Below are 21,688 nucleotides of genomic sequence, written 5' to 3' on the forward strand. Positions count from 1 at the left end.
TCATTTATACAGGTTTGAAATAACCTGAGGTGAGTAAATGTTTGGGTGAACTATCCCTTTAGGATTTGCTGTACACTAAACCATTCAATTTCAACGTTATGAATACACCGATATTTGCGTAAATGTACATTTACATGAGAAAATTGTAGAAATGATTTATAGAAAAATTTTCGTCAGGGTTTGATCAATGTGTCCAAATCCAACTATAGCAATAACGGGTTATTCAACTTGTTTCCATGACTATCAAAATGTTACATTAAATGACAGATATGTTGTGAAATGCCATTTCATGTTAAAAGTAAAGGATATACAGAAACATCAAAAGAGCAATACTCACCGAAAGTAAAGAAGATACGTTTTGGGTCACGTGATTTTTTCAAGTATCTGTACCTTCTGTGTTTTTTACTTTGGACAAAATGACTGCACCAGAACGTATAAAGCAAAATCATTTGTTTAACTCAACTAAATTTACCTTTAATGCAGTACATTTGAAAAATCTTGAAAATTCCCACTTTTAAAAGTAAAAAACGTAGAGAAAAAAACCCTAGACTTTAATGGCTTCATTATTTTTATTATTTATATTAAAAGGTAAAAAACAACAACATTTATTTATAAAATGTAGGGGAGTAAAAAGTATGATACGTGATTTAAAATGTAGTCAAGGAGAATGTATCAAAGTGAAAACACTCAGGAACACAATCTTTAAAGAGATATGTATATATATTATCGCTTATTGCTCTCTGAACTCTTTGTAAGTCGCTTTGGATAAAAGCGTCTGCTAAATGACGTGTCATACATGTCATATATACATCTTATTCAATGAGATATCCAGAAATAATCTGAAATAATGTTGCGCCGCTGAGAAAGTGATTCTGGTCATTTTTTCCTGTGTAATTTCATCTAAATCCTCCTGTACCACACAATGCTTCCCGACTGAACTCCAGGCAAATTGAATGCAAACAGGCATATTTTTCCAGATGGGGGTATTTCAAACCTCTATGATCGGCGACAGCAAAATGGGCCGATCAGCGAGTCAGCGAAGTCCTCACCGTGAAGTACCAAAGCAGAAAAAGACAAGCGTGTGTGCCGAAGAGAGAGAAAGCACATAAAATCTGAATCGATATTGTCATTATCAAAGGGCCCGAGCTGAATTAGATGTCACACCACCGGGGCCAACAGGGCTGACGCACGTTTAGATTATGAGAGCAGGTGATGTATTGAGACGGTGTGGCCCTTTAACAGAGCCGAGCCGACTCGCCTGACTGCAGCGATTATAGATTAGCAGTTATTCTGGCACAGATGATCAAACAGGGAATTTAGTAAATGGAATACAATATTACAACAGCAGGCGTTCCACTGGATCTCCATTAAAGCCAATGCAAACTGAGGTTCTCGCTGCTCGGAGGAACATTCAAATCACCGCTGGTCTTGTCAATCTGTTTTGCGAATTAGCCTGATTGTTAAATTATAGTCAAGCTCTATTGAGAGCAGTGTGTTTGTTGGCTCCGATGAAAAAAAAAAGAGAAATTAAATTTTATAATGAATATTACGCCACAAAAGCTGTTGATAGAGGATAGCTGGTACTAACCCTTTCCATTCCTATAAGCTTTAATGCATTTGAGTATTTTAATTAAATCATTTTTATCCATCTATGTTTGGCAAAGGCATCTCAATGGTACATTGTGCATATTTGCCATAGTTTTAGCCCGAATATTAAAAACATTCATCCACAGACCAACAGAGATAGTTTGAAATCAAAGCATGGTCAGTAATGCAGACCGGTTCTTCATTGAGACATCATGCCAAAGGTTTGTATTCAAAACAAGGCCAGGAGAAAAAGGCATCCTCCCCTGTGCCAGGGTAATGACGGGTGGATACAGATGTCTCGAGCACATGATTCAAACTCCAGACGAGGTATTGATTCGGTCTGGGTCCCTGCTCTGATTTATTGTGTCATTTTTGTTTATAAAGGTAGATCGAGAACACGAGTGTTTCGATTTAAGTGTGCAAAATAAAAGCACCGTGAAGCGACGCTGCCGTCTGGCCCGTGATGAATTGCGGCATCCGGTACCCAACTTTGAAGCAGGCTAGAGGATTGTCTCCATCAGACAAGGCAAGACAGGGCGTCCATCACAGCACAACCATCTAGCACGACCATCCGGCACAGAGACTCAATAACGGCACGTAGAGAAAACGTTGAGATGAAGGAATGCTGAAGGGTGAAATTAGAAAAGTTTTGTTTTAGGCAAAGACAATAAACCCGCGTGTATACCAGTTCAGATGAAAGAGACAGACAGCCCGAGGGCTTGAGAGTGAAGAGAAACAAATGACAACTTCAAATCGGACTCTTTTTAACTGTGTTCGAACAGCACTACAGACAATTTGGCTGTCAGATCTGATCCTTGGGACTGACTGCAGTCAGTGGCATTTTGCAAGAAATTAAATCAACAAAGTGTGTTATCCCAAAAGTGTATCAAAGTATTGGAAAATAATGACTTTTATATTCATTTATGTGCATGATGCGTTCAAACTCATTTACCAGTCAAAACACAGTCAAAGTCAAATAGTTCACTGCATAGGGAAAACAGGGCAATAGTCAATTTGGTAATAATTGATGTTAAAGCGGCCGTGCAATGGTGTTTCATGCATTCTGACTTCTTTACAATGTTAAACGTGCTCAATTTTCAAACATATAAAACTGTTTCGTAACTATTTATCTTAGTCTCTTATTGGACAATTCTCCCGGAAAGGGCCCACACGGCAACAAGGAGAGCAGAAGGAGTGTTTTGCACTGTTTGCCTGGCCGCGGGGGCTGCTAGAATTTTATAGTCTTATTTAATGGACACTGCATATAGGAATTTATAGTGTGTCTGATATTTGACTTGCATAACCCTTTATGTTTTGCTTATGTTTTCTTGTACAGCTGCTTTGTAGCAATGAAAATTGTAAAAAGCGCTATATAAATATAAATACAGCTGAAGGAGCTTGCGCAGACGTACTTTGTTTGTACACCTTGTTTGGGTGATGAATGTTATATAAATGGTAGATGTGATAACTCCCTTTTAATTTAATGGAATGTCTGGGCATACCAACATGGTGGCACGGTAGCTTCAGTGTAATAACGTCATGAGCAATCCAGTCATTTATATAGAGCAGTGTATGAAATACAGCATCGAGCCTGAAACATGGATCAGATCTGCTGTAGAACTAAAAAGCAAAGCGGCAATTTCAAATCCAAAGAGGACCTAGAGGCAACAAGTGGAAAGATTTACAGGAGAAAATAATATTGGTTTATATCCGTTCAAAACTGGACAGTCAAAAGTTAGTGGTGAAGAGCACAGAAGTGGGACGTTTAAGGATGAAGGAAGAGACTGAGAGAAAGAGACATTTTTGTGTTTATTGAGCATGCTACAGGTATAAAAAGCAAAGACAAAGTCAGACGTTCCAGCTTTTGTTAGAAAAATCCTTTTAATTGTTCCTCATCAAAACTATTCTGAATCATACATTCCTAGATATGAACAAAGAAAGGTATGGATCATCCACATTCCACTTACGTTGAATTTATTATAGAGGTTGGTTTAGGGCTGACATCGCCAAAGTTTCATCTGGAAGGGAAATGCTCTTTTATCCTGGGTTGAATTAAGACTCTAGGCACACGGATGTTGGTCCCAAATCACACTATGACATAAAAGGCCTTCGCTAAGCCATGCAACAAGACGCTCTGCGTTGTCTATGCATCTGTCATAAACCTCCGTGTTAGACAAAAGCTGGGAATAAAACGCCCGAACGAGTTTCATTCACCCTTCATTCCATTCAAGGTTCAACTGGATTGTTGGGTAGAGCTCAGGTCTTCTCAATGGCGACCAGCAGAGAATCACTGATTTATTTACAATTAGTTTACAGCAAATAAGAATGTAACTAATGCAAAAATCAAACCGAAAAACAAAGGAAACTGTTCGTAAGGCTATTACACACTATACACATCAGACACAAGGAAAAATAATTCAAATTTTTGTCTTAACAAAACTTTACAGTGTTAGATTCTCTTCTTCGCAGAATTAGGTATGAAAAGATGTATGTTGGTTTTGTAAGGCACGTTCTCCTGCTTGTCGTAAGAGATTCAGACCACAAGATCCGTCCACCACTGAAGAGAATAGCAGATGTGTCTCACCCAAGGCAAAGAAACGAGGGAAATGAGGGTCAACAATGTCCACAATATTTCGGTTTTCTCTTTAAACCTTTTTTTGAGGAATGATGAAAATTGGAAAAAAAATCAAGTTGTGGTCCCTGATGTACTTCAACAGTCAACATACGCAAGGAAAAAGTTAGAAGATGGACCTTGGATGTCCCTTTAGATGGTTGATTTTGAGAAGGAGACCTTCAGGTGATGGTTATTACCCATGTTGTAATTGTGGAGGTCAATTAGGCATTGAATTGCTTCTTCAATTGTGGTCATCTGAATAAGAGCCATTTTGTGATCTCTGCAGACAAAAACGCCCAGGCAAACACGATTACACACATAAAAGAACAGAAATGTAATGTTTTCGAACCTCAGGAAGTAAAACTAGAACTGTATTCATTATCTGAGGAGCTAAATGGTCACATACTTACAGGAAAAACTTGAAAGCTTTCACAGTGCCACTGGAGTTGGAGAACAGGACTCTGAGGTCTTCTTCCGTTATGTCTTGCCTTCAAACATGACAGAAAAATGACTTGGCTTGCTGACGACTGACACGAAGATTGACAAGAGGCAAAGAAAGCTTTACTCACGGGACGTTTGACAGATGCAGCGTGGCAGAAGGAGGAAAGATGTTCTGGAAGTTCTTGGAGCCGGGCTTTTTGAAACGGTGCAGGGGAGAGTTCGTGAAGTCTTTGGTGAGACCTTGGTCGTCCAAACCGTCCCTGGGTAACTGAACGGTCTGGTGCTTCGACATTGCGACGCGGATAATCTTCGAAAACATCTTTTGACCATTTAAATGGCTCATTGCTGGAAGACAAAAAATATTTTAAATAACTTTTGTGTAGCAAGCATGATCCACAAATAAATATGAAGACACATTTTACTTGACTTAAGGACATGTACTCATCATATTAAAGTGACAGTTCACCTAATAATAAAACTAGTCATCATTTATTTATCCTCCACATCATTTAAAACCAGTATGACCTTGATTCTTCTGTGGTAGACAAAATATATTTTGAGAAATGCCTACAATTGGAAGTCAATGGGGGTCAATGTTGTCCGGTTGCTTTATTTCTTCAAAATATATTCTTTTGTGTTTTGCAGAAGAAAGTCAACAAGTTGGAATGAGAAGAGGGTAAATGATGATTTTAGGTGAACTATTAAAAGCAACTAAAAACAGATTGATAGCTACTATAGCAGCAACACAAAGTCTTACCAAGCTGAGCCTGGTTCATATCGGCCATCTGAATCAACGCACTATCCTTCTTATTAAAGAGAATCTTCACACGCTGCACGTCCCCATAAACCCCTGTGAAGAGAGCAGGCAGCAGACAGAGAGAAAGCAGAAGAGGTACAGAGCGTCGAGTGAGACTGAGAGCGAAAGATGGACTGACAGAGTGACAGAACATTTATTAAAATAGAGATAACTAATTACAACCTGACAACAGGTCTGAAGACTCGGAAATACCCTCACATTTAACTTACAAAGAACATATGCAACAAAAAATGTGCAAACTAAACCAACAGATCACATGCATTAAATCAAATCAAATGCTGAAACTAGAAAATAAAGCAAGACTTGCACTGTAAAAGCAAGTTAATGAAAATGATTTAAAGTCAACGTGAAATGCTATAATACTTACGAAGTTAAATTATTATTTGCTTTCTACAAAGTTAAGCGATACCTATTTTTATGCTTTTTGATCCCCATCTTGGTGTCTCCTAATTGTAACATTTATTTTCCAAATCTATCCGTATTTTTGGCATAACCGCTAAAATAAGTTTAACATCATCTCTAATATAAAAGAAGTTATACTTGGAGCTGCAATCTGTTACTTGTTCTGGTTAAAAACAAAACATGTCTTTAAAAACTATGTATTAAGCCTATTTAAAACAGTAAGATGATGCTAGTGATTTCTAATTTGAGCTGTTAATGTCGTGAGAATATCTGTCATCTGACTTTTACACACGTGAAGGTATGTACATGAAGTAACCTGCAATTTTATGTTTCGAACAGAGATGGCGATATAGTAATTATTCGGTAAGCAAAATATCTGAACCAGTAATATATATCAGGGATGTCATTCGGATTCCAGGTTGACTTTAAATAAAAATAAGCACATGAATACCAGTAAATAAGAATAATAAAAAACAAACAGAAAGGTAGAGCTAACAAGAACATACCGAAGAGGGTAAACAGACTTTGGGGCGTAACCATCTTTAGAAGGAGAGAGGAGCAAGCGGACAGATAGAAGAGTCGAGGAAGAGCGGAGATGAACAGATCATCCATAACGTAGGGTGGTTTCCCGCAGAATGGTGAAGCGGTCATGGATTCATGGATCGGGGCAGTTAAGTGAAGGGGTCCGAGGAACAAATAAAACCGAGCAAATAAAAAACCATGAATATAAAGGTGTGAGGTATAAAAACAAACAAACAAAAAAGGTGGGGAGAGACAGTGTAAACAAAATGGGGGAAGAGAAAGCGAATGCAGAATATAAATAAGGGAGGGACAAAAAATATAATACAGGTCAGTACACAGGTAATGCAGGAGTTTGGTCAAGAATGGCTGCTTTAGGTATTTCTACATTATATAAGCAAAGAAATGTGCCAAATGTAGATACCCAGTATCAGGGTAAGGATACGTTCATAACCAAAATAAAGAGGAGCATCTGATAATGACCAATGAACAACAGCAGAGTTATGAGTTTTAAAGAAGCATGCAGACAACATAACAGAGTTCCAAGGGTTTCTGGTTCAACACTGGACATGACAACCACCTTTCAAAGTTACGGTGTAAACACATGAAATCACATTAACAATTGAGGTGATATTTGAAGAACACATCGGCAGACATCCACCATTCATTAGCGTTCAGTGAGAGAAGAGAGATATTGTAAAACAGAGAGAGCTACACGACGGGTTTCTGAAAAGGGATTGATAAAATGTCAGGGTCATATTTCATCCCAAAAAAATATGTTTTGCACAACAGGAAAGCGTTAAAATTAACTCCTTTTGTTTTGGGGTGAAATACATTTCTTCATGCGTGTGTTTTTCTATTTAAAGAGGGAGTCTACAGGCACAACGAGTGTCTTAAACTACACAATAGTAATAAGCACAACTAAAGAAAGTGACATTCTGTCTTAATTTCACACATGGAGCATGATAAACAGAACACAAGGTGTAAATGTGAGGAGATGAAATGTATAGAAAACTGACCTCTTCATTTAGATTACTGACAAGCAGAACCCCGCTGGCCCCTGAATGACCTGACAGAGCGACTCTACCGGCTGCGGCTGCAGCTGCAGCAGCTGCGGTTAGCGGATTGAGGGCACCTGCAATATAGCAGACAGTGAGATCGGACAGCGGGCACGAGGAATTCAATTTTTACATTTACATCTACGCATTTGGCTTCGATCAAAAGGCACGTACATTGCATTTAAAGAATACACTTAGTCAGTTCATGCATTGCCTACATCTTGGCATTACTAAAGCCAGTTTTCTTATGGCACTGGTTCGATTGCTTAGACTGAAAAAGTTGAGTTCATTCAAGGGTTTCTATAAAATGATTATACTTGTTGAATCCCAGGGGTTGTGGTTAACATTAAGCAATTTTCTTGGAACAACAGAGCACATAATTGCTAAATCTGAGTGATAAAAAAATTAGTAGACATCCCCCATCAGCGCATGTGACGGCCAAAAATAGGCAGGTAAAACATTAGTTCTTTATCCTGATGCAAGTGGGAGCAGGTTAGCTGATGTGGGATTTTAAAACCTAATAATTTTAATCCTAATATCAATAAAATACCTGCTTGATTTCGTAGCAGGGGAAATGTCAAACTGCATTTTAAATTAAGAGGCCTTATGAGCAGATCTCTGAGAAAAGGTCAGCGAAGGCACTCAGAGACGCGGGCCTATGTGACATTTTACAGTACTTAAGAGCGCATTCCAATTATATTCTGTCTTTCATAAACACGGCTTTCTATTTTCATTTTCATGCCATACAGAGAGTCTGTGTAAGGCTGATTTAAATACTGTCCTCAGTCAGCAGCACTCGAAACAATCACGTTGCGTACGGATGACAGTTTCGGGCGAGAGATGACGAACACGAACAAAACAAGCAGGATTGGGGAAACTGGCTCTTATTCACCACCGTTTGCATTTTGTCTTTAAATTCTAGTGCGTCAGAAACAACCCTTCAAGATTTGAAAACACACAATACAAGAATTATAAGCCAAGTTGTAAATAAATGACTCTTATTTTGTTCAGTGAACTAGTTTAAATGCATGTTGAAAACAAAAATAAGACACAAAATAGATAGAAAAAAAAGTGAGATACCTGGGATCTTACCGAGCAGGGAGTTGGAGTCTTTACCCAGAGCAACGGACACAGACGGATCCAAAGGGGGCTGCCCGTCTCCAGCAGGAAGCTCCGGTCTGGTGTAGTCTCTGCTCTTATCGTTGTTATACTTCACATTCAAGTTGACGAGTTTTGAGTAGTCTATGCGCAGGGTACAGCAGGCGTTGTATATGTTCTGACCATCTAGAGCCTAGAAAAATAAAGACGGAAAGACAGCGAGATAGAGAGGTAGAGAAAACGTGGCTCCTCCGCCCTAAGTATACTTCGGTCTTAGCGTGCACTAGCGTTTGTGCACGATTGCCGTCAGCAACGCACCGCCCCCTCCGGACATGGCCGGAACCTTTTGCGATTGCAGGCCCAAACTATCGCAGAACGTGGCTAAAGGTATGCGCTAGCGTACCCGTAGAACCGAAGTATGCTTTGGACTTAAAAACAAGCTTAATGCCGCTGTGAACCCACCACTTTAGCTTGCTGCGCACTGGCTGGATCGTTGAACTGCAAGAGGGCCTGAAACTGATTGTTCTTGGTGAACGTGATGATTTTCATGACGGTGCCGAACTTTGAAAAGATCTATTGACAGAGAAAGCAGAGCATTGAGGAGCTATCAACAGAAGGAAAAAAACATTCAAGAATTAACACCCAGCATCAACAAGACGTCAACCAATAGTGAAAGTTCAATTTAGGTCTAAATCTATAACGAAAGCCGATCTGCGGTGTACCCCACCTGTTGAAGCACATCCAGGGTGACGGGATAAAACATGTTATCAATGATTATCCTCAGCACCGGACTGGATGGGGAACCTCCACCATCACCCGAGTTGGACGTGGGTGTCCCGCCTGACTAGAAATCAGGCAGACGCATGGTTAAACATACCAGCCAAGAAATCAAATCTATTATCTTCATTTAATCAGATGTCAGTCATTACCTGATTTGAATTGTCGGTCTTTAGTTCCTTGTGATTGGAGTACTGAATGTAAACAGGCATGTTGCGGACGTGAGGCGTGACAGCGGAGTAATAATTGACCATTGTCATGGCAGCTTCCTCTGTGCTCAGCTCCAGAAATGCCTGAAAAATATGTGCGAGACAAGAGTTAAATAATCTCTCACGACACACCAAATGACATACATTATAAAGTTTGGGGTGAAAGCAGTCGGATGCTGGATCACGCACCTGGTTTTTGCCTTTTAGTGTGAGGATGTTGGTGACCTTTCCGAAAGGAAGTCCGAGGGAGATGATCTCCGCTTCCGAGACGTCACTGGGCAGCTTTCGGATGTGGAGAACGCGAGACGGCGAAGAATCACCTACTCTGTCATCCACTTTGAGTTTTTTGCTATCGCTGCCATTGGATGTTGCATCTGGAAAGGATTTTTTTATTTGTGAGATAAACAAACAAGAATTACACAGGTGCACCCAAACATTAGCGTAACCGTCTCTCAACATAAAACACTCTGCCATTAACTATTCAGCCTCATGTTGATCAAAATCTATTTATGACTCTTTCTTCGATGAAACAAGATATTTTGAGAAATGTTTCAGTGGTTTTGTGTCCATACAGTGCAAGTCAATGGGGGCCAGTGTTGTTTGGTTACCAACATTATTCAAAATATTTTTGTGTAATGCATAAGAAAAAAAGTCATAAGGTTTGGAATGACATTTTGATGAGTAATGGTGATTTAAAGAAGAATAAGAGAATTTTAGATAAACACCATATTGTGGGAAGGACTCAACATTTTTTTTGTCTAATGATGAGTCAGATGACCGGGAAGACGTCTGTAAATGGTACTCAAAGTTATCCTTTTCATTTCTTGTTTATTTGGGAAATGATATTGAGACTCTTTAATAAATGAAGTCTTGAAACTATGTTTGATCAGCTGTGTGTAAGACGTGGTCAGGTGGGGGGTTATGGAGAATTTGGACTTACCGCTGATGCTGCTAAGCCCAGAACTGGTGCTGTTATACATGCCACCGGACAGCAGTTCATCTGATCCTCTCTGTGGAGACACACAAAGAGACCGTGAAAGATACGATCCTGTCCTCCAATAAAGCCATCACCCCTTCACGATCCCCTCAACCAAACAATGAAATACAGCTCTCCGCGGACAGCTTAAAAAATCTAAACGCACGACCACGCAGCCCTCGCTTTCCCCTTATTTTTCTCAATTGTTTCTGTAATCTTGTTGAGTCTTAGATGTCAGATGCTGTCATCTCATTCTGAGCTGCCCACATTCCCCGGAGGGCCCCGGCAGACTGTTGGGGCAACCGGCCCGCCATTCCAAGTGCAGCTAAAAGTGATGAATGACATGGCAGCCAAATGGTGAACCAAACTTTTTAATAGGACCGTCTCAGGGTTGTGCCAAAAATTCTGCCGAATTGTTCTTTACGGTTGGCGCTTTTACGCCAGCAATAAACTCAAAGTTGAACCGGCCTTCTGGTCATCACTTAAAAAAAGGGAATGCCATTAGGGCTGGGTATTGTTTCTAAAAGATATTTCTAAAAAATGAAATGAAAATATCACAATACAATGGTGAATTAAAAATGTTTATGACAGGTTATTATGAACCGCTGCCTTTCATGTGAAGGTGATGTTAAACGACCCACCCGCATCCGCCATGTTAATTAAGCGATGAATGAACCATACGCTCCCTGTTGTAACATCAACCCGTTAAATTTCATGGAAATATGAAAGAAAAAAGTAGATTCACAGCTTTTGAGCATCTATATTGAATCGATCGATTTTTTTTTGCCCAGCCCTTAATGCCATCCTTTTCCACATCACAACAGACAACGAATGTAGAAATCTTAAAGCTAGCCGTAACAGACTATCCCAGCATCAAAACCCATTTAAAAAGAAAGGAAAAACTCAAAAACCTCAAATTCATGGCAATAAGATGAAATGCTTCTTTTTTTGACCTGGATTCCCAGAAAGGCAGGTTAACGTTGTTTCCGGAGGAGGAAAATTCTGTTGTTGGCCAACAAACCGAGTTAAAAAGCCTGTGTTCAGAAGGCATCTCTGAAAATGAACAAATTCTTCTCTAACTATCCTAGACGTAAACTGCCCCCATTCAATTACAACCAGCCTAATTTTATGAAAGGCGGAGATAGAGACCTATAACAGGCCTGTATCTAATATATAAGGGACAATTCTACATTTCCCCACACACTTTGCTTTCAATGACAAAATAACAGCCACATAATATCCGATAATACACTTAAATGGCTCTGTAATTCTTCATCCATCCAGAAACGAATTACCATGTGCTTCGTTTGTCACTGTGACGCCACAAAATTCGCAAATAAGTTAAAAAACAATGACAATGAATGCTAAACCCTATGATGAAAAATTACGTATCTATCAGCAAGTCTACAAACTATTAAATACAATAAGTGCCTAAACCATAAACCAACACTCTAAAATACTACTACAATACAACAACGGTCTGAAAACTTGCAGAGATAAACAAATAAGCACATAATGTTTGATGCCGGCCAGTGTTACCCACAGGATTCTGAGAGACTTGTGACCCTCATTGGCATATCGGTGACGTCATCATGTAGTGTTTGCGTTTGTTCTAGCATTGGCGCTTGAAATCTGCTTCGCTTCTACTCTTTGCTCTGACACCATATACTGTATTTTAAATTGAATCGAATGCTATTCTCACATATGATCTGTTCTGTTGTCAGACACTAAAATAGTGACTTAACACGACCCAATAACACGCCCATTCTCGTACCATCGTCCGAACAATCTTCGCATGCTCAACATCACATTTTAATACGTTCACTGTCATGTGAGAGAGTGGCGCTTAGCGTCGAAGCCGAGCTGGATGCAACGAGAGCGTGAGGCACTAATCGCCAACATCGTCTGCAGCATGTTTAAACGGTCTTCAATAGTAAAATAAAAATGTAAAGGGGAATCGTGAAAAATCTCTTTGTATTTTTATTGTGATCCTGGCAGTGTTTCCCATACATTTATTTATTCGTGGCAGCCCACCACAATACCAAGAACGGCCGCAACGAATAAATCAATGTATGGGAAACACTGCCAGGATCACAATCAAAATACCTTCGGCCATATTGCTCAAATTTAATAAGGACTAGTTTTTAGTTGACACTTTTCTTGCTCTGTTAACATGTTGTTTGGCTCAATCATAGAATGAAAAAACTACTTTTGCACTGTATATTTATTTCTCTCAGCCTTCGCACCCAAAAACCATTCGCTGAATGACTGATGGATAAGACACATAAAACTGGAAACACTTCAGGACTGGATCAATTTTACAGGATTTCCAGAAGACGGCGTTTTGCATTCTTTAACAGTCCACCTGGAAACAAAGCTGAGCTGTGGTTGGCTGTTTTGCATGTCTGTCATACAGCTTCTGGAGAAGTACTTGATCAATCAAAAGCTAATATTGTTGCAAATTTGCTAAAAAAATTAAACCCATTGGAACGAATGCTTTCACAAAATTGCTCCTCTTTCAGACTACCTCAACAATGAACACATTGCAGGTTTTTGCATAATACCAGGAATGTGAGACACGTCAATAATAGCATCATTACTCATCTGAAATGATGGTAAGGGAACGCTAGCATTGTTCTGGTTTCCATGGGGTCAAATTTCTGTTGTTCTCCACATGGCCACACCACTTCACCAGCCAAACCCTGAGCTAATCAATATTAAATTTCTAATATAAAGGAATAACGAAGAGCATATTAGATATCACTAAACAAACTTGTTTGCTTTGATTGAACCTATTATAATGTCTGTTGTACCGAACTGCTTTTGCAAAAACCATTCATGTGGTATCACACTATGGTACCGTCAATTTATCCACCCATGGAATCATCCATCTACATAATCTAAACAAAAACAAAGCAGTGCTCACCTTTACGCCAACTGTGACATCGCCAATGCTGTGGAAACACAAACACAGATTTGGTCAAACAGATTGTAAACAGTGAGAATTTACATACAAGTATCAATAAAATGGCAGAGAGCAAACAAATTAACAATAAAATGTCTTGAAAAATAGAAGTCATCAAGTTAGGCAACTGGCAAGCTTTGAAATAATATAAAGTGTGCAGGGCTAGTCAACTGGCAGTCTGCGGTCCAGATGCGGCCCGCCATTCACCTTTACCTGGCCCGTCTTTCCAATTCAAGTAAGTGGAGAGACTAAGAACGGTGTGCTTTAAGAACTGCACGTCCTGAGACGCAACATCTTAAAAAGTACAAAACGCTGCTTCATTACAATACAAAGGTAATTCCCGCAGCTCATAACGATTGAAGTCTTATAAAGCGATCTGATCGGTCTGTCCAAGAAACGTACAGTGTTATAATCGGCTATCGACAGCCACAGGGAGTCCGTTTGCACATGCGATAGGTCGCGTTCCAAAACGCGTCTTGTGCCCTTGAAAGTAACAGCCGTGAACCGTTGTCGCAGATAAGGGAAAAAACATGTTGTTTTTATTACTGCATTCATGATGTACGATTCTTTTAAACGGCTATATTTATGAAAAAAACCAGTTCATCCTTCAGAACTAGCATTTCATAGGATCTGCCATTCTAAGTGAGCAGGGCACGTAAATGCAATTGGATTTACACCTGAAGATGCGATAATAGCCATATGATAATAGCCATATGATAATAGCCATATGATAATAGCGTTCAGTTTGTTCCACAGATCAATTGATTCGCTTCATAAGACACCAGTTTAACGTCAAGGGGCAGGGATTACGTTTGTGCTCAGTGTTTTAGCGTTTTGGATTTATTTTAATTCAACCAAATATCTTCTTAAATATCTTCTTGAAAAAATAACGCCACCCACATCTCGGAAGTTACAGCAAAATCATTTTTGGGTTAAACCAACGCATAAAGGAGCATCAAATTAAATTAAAAGGCAGTATACCTTTTAATTAAATTTACATTTATTCATTTGGCAGACGCTTTTATCCAAAGCGACTTACACGTAGTAGTTTTTATTTTACAGTGGCACATTACAGCAGAGCAAAGGTAAGGTGCCTTGCTCAAGGGCACTTCAGTCATAACCTGCTGGTCAATTAAATATAAGGAAAATGCACAAATACTAGATGCAATATCTGTGTGCATGTTTTAATATATGAACTAGTAGCAAAAACCGTATAAAAGGAACGAAATGCAACGATTAACAGAAATACAGAATAACAGAAGAAATTATGATACAGGAAAAATGTGGACAGCATCCTATTTCATACTTTGAAATTCTGGCCCTCAAAGAAAAGTAGGTGTCAATGAATGCTCTCTATGTAGGCAGCACACTAAGGTTTGAGCCAGAGCCCATGAGTCTAAAGCAAGTTAGAATAGATTTAAGTATTAGATGATATTTCTCACCATCAACAACATTTTAGAGTGATAAAATGACTAGGTGTGTCAAATATGTCCAAAAGAAGATACGTTAATTAAAACGAATGTCTCGATTTATTTGCAGACACCAAAACTAACATGCTGGTGACAAAATAAAGCAACATAATCAATACACCAACAGTGCACATAATAAAATAAAATAATATTAAGAACATTGTGCAAAACCTGTGGCTCTATTGTTTACGTTGTGCTGGAAACGTGCGCAAACAAACAAAGCTAACGCTAGCGTAGCTCCTCTGCTAACACGCTTTCTTGTCACTGAACGTCACAGGTCAAGTTATTTTATTATATTTGATCAATCGGGGGTTTCGTGTCCTCTCTACACCACAAGTACACGAGACAGCCAACTTAAAGCGACGTCTACATGACTATAATCGTGCATGTTTGTTTAAGCATCAAAGCGCTAGCGTGTTAGCAGCGGTAGCATTCAAACAAGCGTGAATAAACTCGTACACGTCACGTGCGAACGGTTATATTTGTCAATGAAGTCAACGAAGCGTTTTTTCATGCTCACCCGTCCATTGCTGACGATTTCTGTTAAAAAAATAAACCCGAGCTCGTTATTCCTTCTCTCTGGCTCAAACACACGCACCAGAGACAAAATGGAGGCGGGGACTAAGTGTGTGTGGGAGAACAAACACGCTACTGTAAACTCGGTGACTATCTACTGTACGCCTGCGTAATAATAAAGCACACAGACTTAATGAAAATACACATTAGAGACCAGATACTCAAGTGATAAGACAAACGTGGTGCACACGTGTTAGGTCCGTTTAAAAATAAATGTAAATGGAATTACCTTGCTTACTTAAAATTAGCATGCGTAATGCTATTAACATTCACCAAGTCAGTCAAACCTGCTGTAGCAGACGCTTAGATATCATTGACTGTGGCAGATTTACATAATGGTATTTTGGCTCCATGCTTGATGCCCCAGGTGAAATTAAAGTCTAACAGCTTATCTTAAAGAACCTGGGGTTTAATTAAAAATGACATTTCCCCAAACACTTGGGTCTAGTATTGCTTCTGAGGCTGCCATGTTGGAATTAGATTCGAGGAGTCCTCTGAGCAAAGGGGAAATAAGAAAACTGTCAGCTGATCGCCAAATCTCAACTGGTTATCGTGCCATTTGGTGCACGACAGCAGATATCCTTGACACAAGTCTTAGCTGATATAAAGCAGGTAACATTCCTTTTAGCGAGAATAAATGACACCGGTAATTATTTCGTGGCCAATTGACACGTTGCTAGACACGTTTTTATCTTTGTTGTGTGAAATGTTAAACTATGCCCAGTTATTTCCGTATATCACTTAAAAGTAAGTTTCATGTCGAAATGTCAAGTGGACTGGACGCCATTTTGAAAGCATCTGCTTGTTCCTGTTCCAGTCACATCAATCGGTAAATGTATGTAGTCATGGCACAAACTATATTTAGTATTTATTAATAATACGTATTTTGTTTCATTACATTCATTTTCGTGCAGTGCAAGTAGATTTTTGGGGGTTTGTAATGACGCGTATATCTCTGACGTCGAGGTTGATCGAGTTTAGAAGTCGCATGTCCAAATGCCGTTCCAGACGTTTATTTCCTGTAGCTCAGGAACTGTAAATCAGATTTACATCAATTTATAGGCATCCCTGATAGCACATACATCTGGCTTACGTCTATTTGACGTTTGCATCTACCTCTGCAATACGTAGTTTGCTCATCTGCAAAACGTCTCAGAGATGTCTGCTGTCAGGCGTCATATAGACCTCTAGAATACGTATTGCGTCTCCGAGACGTATTGCAGATGAGCAAACTATGTATCGCAGATGAAAATGCAGACGTCAAATAGACGTAAGCCAGATGGAGTGTGCTATCTGGGATGTTGCCACGTATAAATGCAATCTATAGCACTCAGATCAACTGACCAAGTGTAAAATCATTTTTGAAACTAGAGGCATGATCTATAAAACTTCAAATCTAGTAAATAATAAATGACAGGTTTATAGATTCATAGATTTAATAGACCTTTTTAACCAGTTTCAACATTCTCGGGCCATTCTGTATTAATGACAGCATGATGCCTGCCATTTTCTTTAATTACCAAAGCACCACTGCTCCTGCAATATTAACACCCCGCATTGATTTCCATTTATCTACGTACGTGTCATTGGGTCTAACCTGTTTGCTGAACACAGGCCTGCCACCTCAGTCCAGCTGCGCAGAATCAATGGCCCAATGGTGGAAAAACACGCTAGTGGTCCAATTTAGCACTTTATTGAAAATCTTGCCAGGCTCAAACACGTCACCACAGCTCTGTACATACAGTAAGTTCGATAATATTTTGTTTCTTATAGAGCACACCAATAAAGAAAAATTATGTTGAGTATACTACTAACAGGTAGAAACTGGTAGAATTGAACACCATGCAGGTGACCACTAGCTTTGGTCATGTTGTACGTGCAATGTTTGCAAAAAGGTATGATAGTCATAACAAATGTGTCTTACAAACATCGACATCATTTTTATAACGGAATTTCACAATATTTCTAATTATTGACTGTTTAGGCAATCCAGTGAAAAATAAAAACTGACGGCTGTATTGCCTACAAACTGACTATTAGTGCTGCTAATAGTCAACATACATGTTGATCGATTTTCAAGGTTTATGATAAACTGAATATTCACACATTCCGCGGAAGGTCCAAAACATTACCAGCACCGACAAAATCACAAAGTAGGCCTATGTCTGCTTTCGCCGTAATGTGGTTGTGTGATATTGTTAAAATTACCTCACATAAATATCTTCCAGCCATTCAATTCGAGTCAAGACGTTGCTTTATAAAGTAATAAAAGAAACTGCATGTTTGCAAATTAATTGCAGAAACAGGATTATGGGCTGCACTCACTGCACTGAATTATTATTTTAGTTAGTGTTGGTAGTAACACAAGCTTATTAGAGGGAATTTAATATATTTAGAAGAATTTTAAAGTGTTTCGATTGATCACAAGGTCACTTATGAACATATGTTCATGTGCCGGTGTTGCAAATGTAACTATTGTGTTTATTTGAAAGAGAAGTTTGCAGTCTCCTTCACTCTTATAAATGCCTTGTGTGTGTTGTGGGCCTACTTAAGGGTCCAGTGTGTAATTTTTTGGAGGATCTGTAGACAGAAAAGCAATATAATATACATAACTATGTCTTCAGGTGTGTATAAAGACATAATGAAGCGTTGTTTTTATTACCTTAGAATGATGTCTATCTACATACGCCGCTGGTTCTATGGAATTCGCCATGTTGTTTCTACTGTAGCCTACCCCTAAAGGACAAACTGCTGTCAAGAGCGCATTTCTTTTATACATTGTCTCCTCCAAGCAAAAATGTGACGACATCTTAGTTCTGTGTCAGAACTGCTTCCAAAGGGAAGGGGCAAGCGATGGAGTGAGCTGTTGGTTGCAATGGCAATTCATTTACATTTTACATTTAGTCATTTAGCAAACGCTTTTATCCAAAGCGACTTACAAAGTAGAGGAAAACAATAAGCAATGTGTGCAACAAAAGAACAACAATGCATAGGTGCAGTAAAGCTGGTCTCAGTTAGCCTACCACGTATGAAGCTACGTTTTTCTTTCACTTGGTAAACGTCCATACCCTCTATAGATGACAGGGAAATGATGTTTTTGAACACTTTTGCACGTAGAATCGATGGATCATGGCTGACGTTTTGCCTTTATGTCATACAAATCCATTTAAAGTGATTTAATAAAACAAATACTACTATTATGCCATTTTGAGCGTAAACTGAAATTTCATTAACATTTTAAGAACAAATGCATTTCAGGACCAATAAAAGAAGCATTTGTTTTGAAAATGCATTTGTAAAGTAATGTTTTATTGCAATGAGCACATGTGTTTCCTATTATATTATCTGTAAAGCGGAGACAAGGGAACCATGGGATGGAGGAGGAAAACCGAACCGGGTCCATTTTTCTAAATGTGATCCAATTTCCATGATTCTCCAGCCTCAATTTTTGAAGCTCATTCTGAGCCACGCGAAGCCCAGGCCTGGACACTTGCACACTAATATAATCATGTTGTCTCCCAGCGTGGCCCACATAATATTGGCACAGCTGCAGCTTCAGGACGCCTTATGATTATGAAAATGAGATGAAACAGAGAACAGCAAGCTGTCTTCTGTCTCTTGCGGTCCATCACCTTCATGGCGGAGATGCTGCGACCGGCACCATCCACTAAATGTGGCCCAGTGCTTCCTGGTGTTATTGTTCCCTATCATTACCTTACTCTCCATGTAGCCTTTTATTGTCATTATAACCCATTTGCCTGTGGTGAAAAGCCCGGTGAGTAGAACGGCGTTTGTGATTTTCACAGTCGATGAGTCCTACGAGACGGACAACTTGCCAAGCGGCATTCTTACTAAGTTGCTCATTCTCCACCTGTATTAGGCAAAGCAAGCACAGAGCACGACATCAAAACCATTTACACCTGGTGCGATCAGGAAATGTGATTACAAATGGACAGCGTAAGTGTAAATGAAGTAAATGGTTTGTGATTAGATTAGTCAAACCACATTTGGAGATAGTTGGAAATGCACACGACCACATAGCATTTGTAGCGAAAGTACATCAAACTAACTGCCTACTTACGTTTATTAAAGCAATAATCTTCTTGCGTTTTTCTTTTGCTTACATTGATAAAATTGAAGCTAAACTTAGAGTTCTATTTCATCATTCAGTGTAGTGTATTATTGAAGCAAACAACCTGACAATGAACATGTTAGGAACCTTTTTAAAAGCAAAATAAAATGACTGTAAAAATAAAAGTAAAATTACAGGCAACCTCTCGTTACGTTGGAAGAAAAATACATTCAATGTCAAACTAAGCTTGCAACACAATCTCACCTAAAGTAATTCCCTGTGTCTTTAACATTTATGTGCATCTTAATAGCAGATAAATATCTTTCAATATAAACAAACCAATTTGTGTGATTCATATTAATGTGTATGATCTCATTTGCTCTCGCATCAGTGACGTAAGGTTTAGGGAAAGGGATTCAACATTACTTTTTTCGAACAATTGTAAGTTTTTATACGATTCACATTGTACGAATTAGCCAACTTGTAAAATACTTCGGAATTTCAGTGAGATCAGGTTGGATATTGAAAACCAATGTACAAAATGTTCAAATTTGCAGTTGTAATTCAAGCACACCACAGGAAGGAAAATATAACATAGTAGTGTCCTACGTTAGAAATGTGACACACGAGAATGTAACCTGAAATGCGATGTATCCAGAGCACGTAGGAGTGAAGCTGAGAGAGGCCTGTGAGTGGATCCAGACAATGAGGACATTAGATGAGCCCGGTGACCCGTCAAGACCTCACTAAACTCAGCAATCAAAGATGAACCGGAGCTACAAAAAAGCTTTCATCGCTGCTGTCCACCGCTTGGAGCCCTCACAACACTAATTCCTCTGAATTCTTGTCATTAGCTTGCTCCTGTGTTGTATACCTGACTAACAGCGTTATTTTATTTTGTTGGGAAAGAAATATTTCTTGCATTAGAGTGTTTGGCTCAGAATGTAATACAGGGCATTTCTGCTGTCGGGGTCGCATTATTTACTCCGTATTTACATAGGAGCTTACAGGCATGCTGTATGTTTTGTCTCAAATGACACCATTTGTTTGCTTTTGGGTTTCGCTGTGTTTCTGAGATTTTGTTTTGGAGAGAGACGGACAAATAAATGTACTTTATTGATTCATGGTAATCCAGGAAAATCGTTGTTTGCAGCATATTGGTCTGACTGTGGAGGGTAGAGTTTGCACTTTCACTTATGGGCCTCGCTGCCTAGGGCAGTTTACATCCAGTGGGGTTAAAGGTCAGTCGTGGTTTTCATGACACACGTGAAAAGAAATGAAGTCCAATTGCTTTTCGTTGCCAAGAAAGAGTTGAGCTCCAACATTTTATTTGACTACATAAAAAGTTGCCGTGATTAGGATATAACATGTGCCTTTTATTTATGTGCATCCAATATAAATAAACTCATTTGGCTTGTTTTGATGTTATCTCCATCTTGAATAGAAAAGTTTACAGTACTTTTTATTTATGCACATATGTGTACATCATTTTCCCACTAGCATCTTTATGTGTATAACGTAATAATTAGGAAATCTCCATATTACATTTTTCTATATTTAATTTAACAATATTATTGTTTAGAGTTAAGAGTTACTTATGTGTGCGCGAATACAGCTCATTCTAATTCGCATGGCCAAATGTATCACACGAAGCACATGAAACAAGGAAAAATCACTTTCTCTACATTGTCTGTTTTTCTGGGCCTATCCTCTCCATGTCTTTTTTTTTCCTGCTGGCACAAAACAAACAACTTCTGCTCAACATGTTACCATGTTTTTACATGTCATCTTCATTGCCACGGAGCGCCTCTCCCTTTGATGGCGTAATGGCTTTAGACAGAGTAGGAAAGCTTTCTGCGATGTAATTTGACAGAGCTGGTTTCTCCGGACTTTCTCTCCTTCCAGGACTCTGTTGTGTTGTGACATGAATATAATTTAAGGTGAGCGATCCAGTTTGCATTTAAAATCAAGATGTATTTGTTCCTCTTTAACCCAAGTGAGATACAATCACTCTGAAGTGGAATTGCCGTGGTTTGAAGCATTTAGCGTGATCTACCCGTACTACTGATGCTGCCTTAAAGGTATAGTTCACCCAAAAATTAAAATTC

At 39.1% G+C, this 21,688-nt stretch overlaps 1 protein-coding gene across 7 annotated transcripts; it reads right to left on the reverse strand.

Annotated features, from left to right (window-relative positions):
* Window positions 1-3,869: 3,869 nt before the first annotated feature.
* ptbp2a (polypyrimidine tract binding protein 2a) lies at window positions 3,870-15,694 on the reverse strand. Of its 7 annotated transcripts, none has more exons than XM_079447239.1 (15): window positions 15,453-15,551; window positions 13,425-13,452; window positions 10,463-10,532; window positions 9,712-9,896; window positions 9,466-9,606; window positions 9,264-9,380; window positions 8,999-9,109; window positions 8,531-8,729; window positions 7,400-7,515; window positions 6,368-6,401; window positions 5,400-5,492; window positions 4,771-4,987; window positions 4,612-4,689; window positions 4,339-4,481; window positions 3,870-4,238 (listed from the first exon to the last, which is right to left on the reverse strand). In XM_079447239.1, exons 1-14 carry the CDS (start codon window positions 15,458-15,460, stop codon window positions 4,352-4,354), a joined length of 1,527 nt encoding a protein of 508 aa, XP_079303365.1. In that variant the 5' UTR covers window positions 15,461-15,551; the 3' UTR covers window positions 3,870-4,238; window positions 4,339-4,351. The 7 variants fall into 7 exon arrangements, with proteins under 7 accessions (XP_079303365.1, XP_079303363.1, XP_079303367.1 ...); XM_079447237.1 differs by having other exon boundaries at window positions 8,519-8,729; XM_079447241.1 differs by having other exon boundaries at window positions 8,519-8,729; window positions 15,407-15,531.
* Window positions 15,695-21,688: the final 5,994 nt, after the last annotated feature.

The sequence above is a fragment of the Barbatula barbatula genome (genome assembly GCF_947034865.1).
Source record: "Barbatula barbatula genome assembly, chromosome: 23".
Taxonomy (NCBI): Eukaryota; Metazoa; Chordata; class Actinopteri; order Cypriniformes; family Nemacheilidae; genus Barbatula; species Barbatula barbatula.

Bases quoted from the DNA above. Each gene is read 5' to 3' on its own strand.
- ptbp2a (XM_079447236.1), bottom strand. The intron at 8,730-8,998 runs GTGGGTTCACAG...TTATTTTTCTAG, and splicing joins GTGCGCAGCAAGCTAAAGTG to GCTCTAGATGGTCAGAACAT. The intron at 4,988-5,399 runs GTAAGACTTTGT...TTTGTCTTCCAG, and splicing joins TATGAACCAGGCTCAGCTTG to CAATGAGCCATTTAAATGGT.